This window comes from Enoplosus armatus, chromosome 3 (assembly GCF_043641665.1).
Source record: "Enoplosus armatus isolate fEnoArm2 chromosome 3, fEnoArm2.hap1, whole genome shotgun sequence".
Lineage (NCBI taxonomy): Eukaryota > Metazoa > Chordata > Actinopteri > Centrarchiformes > Enoplosidae > Enoplosus > Enoplosus armatus.
In genome coordinates, this window is record NC_092182.1 from 8,641,010 (window position 1) to 8,652,565 (window position 11,556).

The 11,556-nt window shown below is 41.3% G+C and overlaps 1 protein-coding gene across 6 annotated transcripts; it reads right to left on the reverse strand.

The window, feature by feature from the left end:
* Window positions 1–3,400: 3,400 nt before the first annotated feature.
* Window positions 3,401–11,024, reverse strand: fam219aa (family with sequence similarity 219 member Aa). 6 transcript variants are annotated; one of them, XM_070903042.1, is made up of 6 exons: window positions 10,998–11,024; window positions 6,853–6,906; window positions 6,038–6,129; window positions 5,279–5,359; window positions 3,997–4,051; window positions 3,401–3,556 (listed from the first exon to the last, which is right to left on the reverse strand). In XM_070903042.1, exons 1-6 carry the CDS (start codon window positions 11,022–11,024, stop codon window positions 3,401–3,403), a joined length of 465 nt encoding a protein of 154 aa, XP_070759143.1. The 6 variants fall into 6 exon arrangements, with proteins under 6 accessions (XP_070759143.1, XP_070759140.1, XP_070759142.1 ...); XM_070903039.1 differs by having other exon boundaries at window positions 6,038–6,131; window positions 6,810–6,906; XM_070903041.1 differs by having other exon boundaries at window positions 10,965–11,024.
* Between the last annotated feature and the right edge of the window lie 532 nt (window positions 11,025–11,556).

The following is an 11,556-nucleotide window of genomic DNA, read 5'->3' on the forward strand; positions in this document are numbered from 1 at the left end:
GTCTACGCTGACATTTCCTATCTATAACTATGAAGTCGGCCATCTTCTAACAGCATCATTTTGGCCATGTAAATGTTCCTCACCTGTTTCCCAGCAGCCTTCCTACTACGTCTTCCCCAACTTCGGTGCTACTCCTTGCAGCGTGGACACAAACTAGCTCCCGGGACTCAAGGCGTCTTCTGTAGGTAAGCCACCATTCACCATCTGCTCCCAAGGGATCAACTCCAGGCTAATCACAAATACCCAACCCCCCACACTCACTACTCTTCTATCTATCTATCTATCCATCCCTCCCCAGCCACTCTTTTACTGGCTGCAGTGTTACACTCATTCACTTCAGTAGTAAATCACACATCACCAGCAGAGACTATGTGTGGGAGGCAGGCAAGCTGCTTCGTACAGTAGCTATTTGTTTCATCTCCTGCCGGGACAACAGTTTGAAGCTGAAGAGCCGGTGGATTGAGAACTGACTGAGGCTGCACAGAGACCTCACATGTACTGTACATTGACATGCAAAGAAATGAGACAATAAAAAAAGTTTGATCTCAGATGTCAGATATCTAATATTTATTTTCTGATATGCTTCACTATACACAGAACTTTAACACTGTTAAATTCTAAATGGAACCAGTTCACAATCATCATAATAAGCACCTGACAAATAAAAAGCATCTGTCGGCGTATGAATTATTTCCCATTCTTGAAAAATAAATTAAAAACACACAACTGCAAAATAAATAGCTTCTGTTACAATGCATTACTTTAGACTCCCCAGGTGAGACGACATCGGCCAGAAGTAGTGCACTCAGTAGAAAGACGACTGCGACGGCCTGCGTGTGAATCTATTAGGGCGATGTTAAATGACAGAAAAAGAAAATCAGCACCACAGTCAATCACGCGATGTTAATGTTTACTGTACACAGCTACTGGTCCAACACACACCTCAGCTAGTAGCTGAGTTAGTGACATATTACCTGACCTACTGTACTGCTCGTGTCTTTTTTCTACTTAATGCAAGTCTTTTTTGTTATCTACACACATGGCACCTTATTTGCAAACAAAAAGGTCATATTTTTTGTTTACTTTTGTAACTCAAATGCTGTAGAAACATTGCAGCTGTATCAGGTATATCAGTGATACGAGAAAGGAGATACCCCGGTTAACAGACACAATTAACATTTTGTTTAGTTGTTGTTTTAGTTCTGTTTATGCTCAACATCTGGTGCAATTCATCCATTCATTTGACCAGACCACAATTACATGTATGGTTACAGATCCGGCATCTCTCCAAAATAAAACTAATAAGAGATGCATTCATTTGGAGTCGTACATTACACACGTTAACTCCAATCAGTGAAATACATAAAATGTCTGCTGTTGTCGTTTCTGTGTGGATTTTCATTAAGTTGTAAATGTGCTAACAAAATCAGCAGAGTGTCAGTTAAGAAAGATTAATGCAAGATTTCCCAAACAACACTGCAATATATCTACAAAGACAATCAAAGTAAGATTGTACATAGTCGATGCACACAGTATTTCAGAAGTACCTTCCTGATCTCAAATCCCTTGTACATGAGTCAAGGTACACCACAGTGTAAAGCGCACACAAACTTACAACTGCAGTTATATCATCAGCTATCTTTCCTATAAGCTGGATAAGAGCTTGTCAAGGTTTCAGTTATTTTAAAGAATAAATGTTTTTCCAGGATTATTATCAGGAAGTCATCCACTTTGGAAAAACTCTCATTGCTGCTGTGTTTTTGGAATCTTCCACCGTCAAGAACAGATTCACATGCAAGTGACGTTTACCATCTACTAGATAATCAGCTGATGTCTTTAGAGTGATGTTAACATGAAAAAGAAACAGTATGCATTCAGCACTTCCTAACAGCAAGGACTACTTCCTTTTCAACATCATGGAAAACATCCATTGGCATGAAAGCATTGACAATACACAGCTGTGTCCGGTGCTACATATACAGTTCTTGTCCCCAAATCAGACAAATTGGTTATATTAAAACTCAAAGGAAGTATTAATGTACAACCATACAAAACAAATACACTTACAACAGAACTTTAAAGAAAGGAAAGCATTTTCTACTTTCCTCGATTTGCAAATTAAGCAGTGTCTTTACTGAAAAAAAAAAAAAAAAAAAAAACATTTCATTTCCATCCAGGCAATATGGAATGACTTTATAGACATTCTTCAGAACCCACAGCAGGTATGACCAAATGCATGACCAAAATTGCACAACTTTCTATGTATTTGCACATACACATCGAAGCTTTTTATCAATTAATTTGTTGTATTGTAACCACATTTACGGGTGGGAACTGCCTTTGTGATCCTCTTAAACATCCACCCACTGTATGTCGGGGTTAACGTGGACAAACACACATGAAGTACACACTAACTCGAGAGCTGTTTTGCCATTATTATCTAATAACGTTTCTCTATTATCTACTGATATTAGAGTGGGTGAACCTAAATATGTCTAACTTTATGTTTTTAAAAAGCACGCCTCACATAATGTCTCATCGGCACAAGGATGTGTTTAGGGGTCAATAAAAACGGGTAAATCATCTGCACAGGCTGGCCATTAGGACACAGTGTTAACAGGCAACATGCAAAACTATTTGTTTTCAGCTTCTTTTAACTGAATATGAAACAATTAAGCAGTACAACCTTGGTGTAACAGACAAACTTAAAAAAAAATCTGGAATTACTATCTTAGTGTAAGCATTAGTGTTTTATCAGCAGCCTGATGGATTAGCACTACTTTCCTGGACATATTTAGACACACACACATCATTTCCATGTTTGACACATATACACAGGAAAACGAAGCAGACTGGCTGAAAGAAATGAGAAAGAGAAAAAACAATGGCCACTACAGAACTTCCAATCTCCTCTTGTCCTTTCTCTTGACCATCAAATCCATGGACGATGCACTCTCAGAGTAATGTCACCTTGTCACCATTTCAGGTATTTATTCAAGTTCCTGTCATCCCATTTTGTTTCTGTTTTTTCCACAACATGGTCCTAAACCAAAATATCCACAAGCATGAGATGGAAGTCAAACAAAAGAGAAGCAAAAGTAACATGTTTTCCTTGGAGGTAATGTTTCTGCCATCGGTCGAGTCCTCACTGAACCAACCATGCAGAACTAAGATGCACAGATCCTACCATAGGAGGAACGTGCACAGATACTGTACATATTGACTCTTTTCTCAAGACGTGACCTATCTCCATTTCTTATTTTAGCATTTATAAACCCTTGTTTTCCCTTTGTGCCAGTGCCAGCTGATTTTTTTCCCCCCTCCTTGCTGCCACTCTGGTCAATAGTTGGCCTCAGTGCAGGTGCCAGGCAGGAGATATTCTGGGGTTAGGGGGGTGGTGCTACTGGATTTGACAGGCTGTGGAGGGAGCAGCCTGGCAGCACATGCAGGTGGGGTTGACTGCTTTGGGGGGGATCAGATCCAGGTCCTCGTCATCCGGGATCTCATCAAGCCGGTACCCATCCTTCAGGAGCTGGATGTTCAGGTCCTGGTTGATCTGCTGTAGAAGCAGAAGAGAGACGATAAAGTATCAGCAGAGCTTCAGGACAACTTTGACAAATCCTGAAGCTAGGAACGACCTTGTTAGTTTTACAGAGTTTTACAAAATTTTACAGAGACAGAAGGCAGCAACGTAAAGTACAGTCAGGTCGTTGGTGGCAATGGGGGAAGGCAAGAAGCAAAAACAAACAATATTCTACTCTAAGAGGAAGAAAGGAACAGGAAATAGGATGAATTATGGATTAACCATTACAAATGACTGTGACTATGAATTCTTGGAGGAGCCGGTACACATTTTTCGATGGGTGCACATATACCTGGTGTGGGTGGCGAGACAATGGAACTGGGTGATCGGGTAGTGATGTTTGTAGATTCACCAAATGACGCAGTGAAACAGTATAATGTGTGTATAGATACCTGGTCCCTCAGACATCTCACCTCGGCTGAGGAGTATCCTGATGAGGAGTATCTGGACATGTCGAAGTCATCATCACTGAAAGACAGGAGACATCAGCAGTCAGACAAAAGCGTCTCAAAAGACGAGGGTCCAAATAATAGTACCGAATAGTAATATCTTGAATGTTTAGTATTGCTGCTAGATTTAAAAAAATGGTTCAAATCAAAGCAGCAGAGGTTTAGATATCCTGAGAGTAAGGGTCAAGCCTGGAGCCTACATTTCACATAATGCAACTCTGTAAGGTCTTTCATTCTACACCTCCTGACTCGCCCATGACCTTCAAACTCTATGGTCCGAGTTTTTGTTTTATATTTGTAGTCTCTAACGGGGTTATTTAAGGTTATTTAGTCTCTTTTTTTTTTAAGACATCAAAAGCCACAGAAGGCATTATATTGTACAACTGTTTTCACAGGCGGAGTTGTACTCCTCCTTTAAAAAATGCCTATATTAGTTGCATCTCTCATTTGAACTGGTGAATAGGGCGATAAGTGATTTCCAAGGCACTGATTTCACATTTTAACCCACAGAGACAATCTGCTACAGTCTCTCGATCCCTATGGAAATGATTGGCTTTAAAAATCAGGCTCCATGAACAGACATACTGTAGCACACGTTCAACAACACACAGGACACTAACAAGTATAGTATAAAATGTGACCCAAGGAGTAGTAATATCATGCTAATGCAGCTAAGAGTCCCTCCCCCCAAATGAGTAATCTGCCTTTCAGACACACATAGAACAGAGCAACTTTGTGCAAAGGCTGTGTACGTGAATCTAAAATGTGGACAATAAACAAATGGGTGTCCCGTGTCTCTGTGAGTCAGAAAGCTTGTCAGAGGGTGTGTATGATGAAACACATGATGTAAGCTTTGTTGGCCTCCAGAGTGCTCGTTGCACATGAGAGAGTTTCCCTCATGTCGCAGCATACGGAGGGCTCTAAGGGTGGGACTCATCTGTGTCAAATACAGAGGGTGGACTCAAGCACTCCCTCTGAGCCGCTTTTCCCTGTCCAAATCCTCACCCCGCTCTAATCCTGCGCCCTGGGAGAGGCTTTGCCCCCTTTTTTAGGATCCCTTCCGTTAAGAACTCTCTCAAGTTGCTCTATGGATTAATGCGCCATCACGACAGAGTGAGACCTACAAAAAGTTAGCCAATTCCTCCTTTTCCCTCCTCTGAGGTCAGCCTGAAAAGTTTGCTTTTCTAACTGCGTCATATTTCAGTGTTAAACAACTTGATACATAGAAACAAAATAATGTACATACCTGTCCGTGTCCAGTGCTACCAGGGGCTTCTCATCTGGGCTCTGGTCTAAAGAGGAGTAGCCTTTGTTTGGCACCACCAGCCTGGAGATGAGCGCAGAAAACAGACAGAACACAAAACTTGAAAAAGCCTCAACAAAAGTCTTACTGAAACACCCACAAAAATACGTTCAAACATTTCAAATCATGGAAGCAGTGTAACACACGAAACAGGGCAATTGTCCTGAATATGGCGCTCTCTTTGCCACAAACACACAGAAATTGGGGCTAATCTGTAGCTTTCAGACTGCAGGCGTTCCCAGATTATCTTTCCCCCTCAGAGACTCGTGGGTCCAGACCAGTCGGTAGCCTTTCTTATATTTCCACTAATCCACCAGGGAGTGGGATTACACAGATGAGCCAGTTGTCAATACATTTGGGTTGCACTGGGTTTATGCGCAGTGTGCTCCGACTCTTTTATCACCATTTGCACTCACAAAAACATTCAATCCCCCCTCTCTAAAAAGCCTTGTTGTGTGTTTGGTTGTAACATTATGAAGTCTGATGGCATCCTTAGCAGGCTGGCGGCAAATAACGCCTTCAGTAGCAGGCCGTGCTGTCCTCATGCTTTGCATTCCAGTTGGTTGCGGTATTTTTGCATTGAAATGTGAAGCAGAGGATACAAAAACATACTGCTTGAGATGCTAATTGATGCAAAGTGTAACATTTGTGGTTGCGTTGGTCAACATAACAGAGAAACAAATGGGTAGTGGAAGCTGTTACCTTGTCCTGGCATTCTTCTTGGGCTGTTGATTGACAGGACTTCCCACGGTGCCATTCTTCACCGATCCCTTCCTGGCAAGGTCCCTCTGTTTCTCTGGGCAACCACAGGATGTGAGGTCATCAGTACATACATCAATAAACCTCAACGTCTTGAAAAAAGGAACCGAAGATGTTAAAACAAAAAAAAAGTGATATACAGTATACAGCCTCTGTGTTTGAAATGTGCAGTATAAATAAAGCTCATTTTAAGACCTTTCGTTTCAATTTAAATGTGAGGAGAGAATCATTTGGCCGAACAGAACACTTTTGAGATACTGACTGGTGAGTTTCAGGAAACAATACTTTTCAGAAAGCTTTTTGGAATGGAGACCTCAGGAATAAATAGAAATGAGGAATCCTGAGTGTGACAAAGGCTTTCACAGTGTTGTGGCGGTACAATAACAGAGACAGCTCAGAAACGTTCTGACAGTAGAGATAAATTGCAACGCTGGGAAATATAATTTCACTGACATACAATACTCTTACTGAATATCATATGGTACTGGATATGAACTGATGTTGAAAAGAATGTTTGTGCTTATTTTGACCTTGTATTGCGGCAAACCTGCACACTGTGGTAGACTATGGCAGGTGTGCAGGAGACACATTTCTCCCATGCATTAAATGCTTTTAAATGCATTCTACAAGGCCTTTCCACTGCTTACTATTAAACCTTAATTATACAGTGTGAAGTCATGTCAGGTATTGATTTACAGTGCATTGGTTGTGATACCTATTTGGACTTGCAGTGGTGACGGCTTGTAGTTCATGGCCACAGTCTCTCCCTTGTTGTCCGGGTCTGCCTCTGAGGTGGAGGATGCTGCAGGGTCCTAGAAAAAAAAGGGCAGAGTACAGAGCATGATAGCTTTGATACCACCAAATAACAACACTAACAACTAACATGTGATATACACTTTACTTGAGTGTAGTCTCATATATCTCAGATGTATATCCGAGGGTAGGTCCTGTCTCTTCATAGACCTTCATAATCCCAGTTGTGTCACTGCTGCAGAGTTAACTATTTCAGTATCTCACAGGGATTAAACTTGGACCCAAGCTGTTTTCTAGTAAAACAATTCTAATCAACTTGTGCTTCACTTCCATTGGGCACCTTCAATTGAACATAGTCCTGAGGGCACAATCAACTCCGTACTGAGAGCGACCCACTGATTTATCACAAGGCTCACGCAGCCCAGAAAATAAGCTCTTTTTTTAGAACCTGCCTGTGTCCAATACCCAGGCGAGATTTCCCAAGCCTATGTGCTACTATGGCTGCCTGGTTTGCAGCATCAATAGACTTGAGTGTTCTGCCTATGTTGCTGTCTCTGTGCGAGCGGCGATGGCATTGGGGAGGAGGCTGTGGGAGAACAGAGGGGGTTGCTGTTGGAGCCACGGTTTCCCCAGATTGAGAGAGGGGAGCTGGGCCGCGCTTGGCCTGCTCTGCTGACAGAGCTCCACATTATGTTGATCCTACAGGCCTCCCCTTGTTGCACTCTGAGGGGCTCCATGGGCCACATGGACGAAGGCTACCAGGCTTTCAATAACTGTATTCTCTCCAGAGAAATGGCTGCTATATTTAAAGGATCCTCCAAGCAATTAAACTGGAGCTGAACTTTATAGTTAAAGTTGAAAATTCATATAGGCCACTGCTTTATACTGAGAGATAGTACGCTACTTGTATTAATACCCTTTAATAATGTAAAATTTAAAAAATAAAAACACATAACAGGCATAGATGGGGTTTTTTTCTTCATTAAAAAAAGTAAATAATCAGAATTTAGGCCAATTCCATGAGACCAATAGAGCTTATCCAATCTGACATGAAAGCCTGATGAAAAATTCATGAGCATTTAGCGGGGACAGCTTATTTTGCATATCGATTTTCATGTAACCCGTTTAAAAACAAGCTGCAAGCAACACAATCCAGTAACAAAGCATAGCAAAGCACAACATGTTTAGATACAGGTAAAGTCTCGTTAATGCACGAGATGCAAAATGCAAAGTAAAAAGTTCAATGTCCAGTGCTTCTCAGCAGCCACCTGCAGCAATATGGCCGAACACACGTTCAATGGATACAATAGTCTCATCCTCATCTGGTGATGAAGCATTGTTCACTAAGCTGGAATAATTAATGAGAGCTGCAACAGTGAATACATTATACACACTAGTAGGAGAATGAAAGCATGGCACACCGATGCGGTATTCCCACTGTAACAAGCACAAACATGAGCTCTTACTGTTCTGTGACAGGCCTTTCTCTGGGATCATTAGGCTTACCCACAAATTTTTTCTTCTCATTCTTATCTTTCATACTTCCCTTCCACCACAGAAAGATGCTGTGACGAGGTAGGGTCATATTGTCTGTCGTATAAATCCCTTTGAAATGTTTTCAGCAGAACTGACAGCGACTAATGAAAGGGTATTTAGATGTCTGTGACAGAATTCACTGCCACTTCTTGCACATAAGACAGCACAATTACATATAGCAACAAGCAAGTACAGGCCCACAATGTACAAGTTAAAACTCCTCTAAATATAAACAGCTCACATGATATCAGTGTAAAGGTTGGCCTGGAGAGATGCTACCAAATGTTCCTAACCCTAAATACAACACAAAAAAGCCTTTATAGGTATCTGGTATGATATCATACCTTACTATTCTGTGCAGTCAGTCACAGCTTTTAGCTGAAGTGGGCCAAAGTGCTGACAGCCACTGACAAATGATTAAGACCTGACCTGTGACATTTGGGGTGACACATTGATTTTGATGTATTAAAAGTAAATCAAGGTCAGTGGCCTTCACCTCCAAAATGCATTCACATACACCTACACTCACGGTCACACACACAAACAAATGTGTACACACACACACACACACATATATAAATGAAATGACCTCTTAAGTTTCATCAGCCTGTCCTCCTGTTAGCAACTCCTTTACTGCCTCCAATGATGAAGAGCCACAAGGTTGCTGACACAGCATAGACACCAAGCGATTGGTAGGATTATACATCATGGCCTCCCACTGGCCAATAGGAGTGTAGACTGGTACATCAGGTGACCATTACAACAGTTGCACGCTATCCTTATGACAATGACAATTGGGCTGTGTTGCAATCTCAATGTGTTGCAAGGCAATCTGTCATAATTAGATTAAGCCTAGAGTAATTATTCTCAAATGTCCTTGTGCTTAGTAATGGGCCACTTCTTTAAAAGGGTCGTTATTGGTATTCAAAAAACGAATTTCAATCAAGGGTTAATTCAAAATAATTTACAAGTTGACGTTCACAATCTAAAGCTTGAACTTGTCTCTCATCCTTAACTGATAATAGACAATAACTCTATGATTCAAATCATTCAGTCTCAACAAGGAGGCAGGTGCCAAGCCCATTCATGCGGTTTAGGAATCACAATGAAGTTATTAGCATTAAAATACACAGCCATGTGAGCCACAGCAACTGTGATCCTGACACAATCAGGTACAGAATAAATGTAATGAGAGGGACTGTTTCAGAGGCTGGAACTGCAAAAGGTAGGAGGGACCATTTAAGAGACCCACAGTGCTGTTTGATTCAGGCATCGTAATTACACAAGGTGACAAAGAATAAACTATACGGTTTCAGGAGTTTTAGGACACAAGCTGAGCACAGGCACACTGCAGCCACAATCCAAGTGTCTCTGATATTGAATTCATTTCCACAGAAATCTCACTGGATGAAACATGAGAGCGGACTGATCAAATCTTCATAGGGAGAGGCAATTGCTGCTGCACAAAGAAAGACTTTTCTGTACCGGAGAAAGCATGTTCGTCTGTGATTTCTGCTGAAGTTTCAGCCTCAGGGGTAGTAGGGTTCGGGAAGCATGGGTACAATAATGAACAGTAGAACTTGGAGCTCTGCTTTTGCTTTTTAAACCCCTAAGGCAAACACTTAAAAAAAAAAGCAACAGCTGTTTTGAGACTGCTTTGTTGAAGTGTGAAGAATAAGGCCAGCGTATCAGAATTATCTTTGGTAATAATAATGCGCATTTATGCATTGCTGAAATGAAAGCTCAACTCAAAATGACATGTAGGGAATAAGAGCAGTGGATCAGTTTATTATTGGTGGCCATTACTTATCAATTCAGATCTTGTCCAGTGTGCAGGTTGGGCCTATTTTATAATGGCATTCAAACACAGAGAAATACACCTTTATGTTGTACACAATGCCATGGGGAATGAAGCACAGAGCATTTTCATGTCATGACTGGCTACTGTTGGTAGTATATCGGTGCTAACGTTACTGGCAGGTCTTAAACTATGATAAATCATGGAAGGAAAGACTATTCTCTTACTGTGGGCCTGCTCGGGCTAACCATCCTCAGGGTTGCAGTCTGCAGTATCGGTTTGGACAGATCTCCTATTCACGCGATCATTTGGGCTAACAGCTCATGCAGCCATCCCGACCCAAATATAACACGTCACCAAATGACGAAATGTAAAAACAGTGGGCTATGTCAGCTATTGATGTAAACAGGCGCATACTGACGTGGATTTTCTTTTTTTTAAATCATGATTTTTGTCAAGTGCGTAGTTTAATTACTATGATACAATAAAGTGAAGATGTACTTATTATTTAAACATTATATGTATTATTTATGTAACAGTTAATCATCCCATGGAGAAAGATGTGACGTTAGCCGCTATGCTTTCATCTATAGAATAGCAATCTACACCCATCCCAAAGCTCCAGTTTGTGTCACAGCGGAAGATTGCTATCGGCTAGCTCTCACACGCAGATTATGTGACACAGCTGTCACGATAAACCGCAAAACAGACGAGACAAAAACCGTTTGCGTTTGCATCCAGAGTTATTTGCATAAGATTTGTTTTTTATCTTTCCTGTCTTACCAAAGGCTGTGTCTCTCCGTTGACGGGAGGTACTTGGAACCTGTCGATTTCTTCCATCATTTTGGCAAAGCGGTATAGAAACGATAAAGCAGTCAAGATAAACGGTGACTTATGTCTAACTATCCCTGGTTTATGATGCTCGGTTGACGGGATCCTTCGTTTTTCAGCATGATAGCAGTTCGTTTTCCTCCATCCTGACAGAGGTGACTCGACAGCAAAGCAGCAGTACCGCCCCACTTCCGGGTCTATAGAATATTCATGACTATTCTGTCCAATCACAGAGGGGATCATATTGAAATACGTAGGGAAGCAAATTCATGTATTGACGGCTCATTTAAATATCGGAGTAAATACTAGATTTTTCGGTTTTTGTTTGTGTCGTAATAGTTTCATAAAATATATAGCCACCCCTTTCGCCTTCGTAACACAACATATTTCCTTCTTAGCGTACTGTTCTCCGTACTCAAACATATAGGACAACCAGCATTCTAAGGAACAAAACGCTGTTTCAAAAGTTGCCATCAGTGATCGGTGGCTGTGAAAACGTGTAAGATATTCTCAGGAGCTGATACAATTAAAGTGTCGCTGCTAA

What these genes read in the sequence shown, in the direction of transcription:
- fam219aa (XM_070903036.1), bottom strand. Translation starts at nt 11,024, where the DNA reads ATGATGGAAGAAATCGACAGGTTCCAAGTACCTCCCGTCAACGGAGAG. An exon ending in ACCACTGCAAGTCCAAATAG is followed by an intron (nt 6,132 to 6,809) that starts GTATCACAACCA and finishes GTGGTTGCCCAG; the next exon opens with AGAAACAGAGGGACCTTGCC. An exon ending in CAGGATACTCCTCAGCCGAG is followed by an intron (nt 3,560 to 3,996) that starts GTGAGATGTCTG and finishes CTGCTTCTACAG; the next exon opens with CAGATCAACCAGGACCTGAA.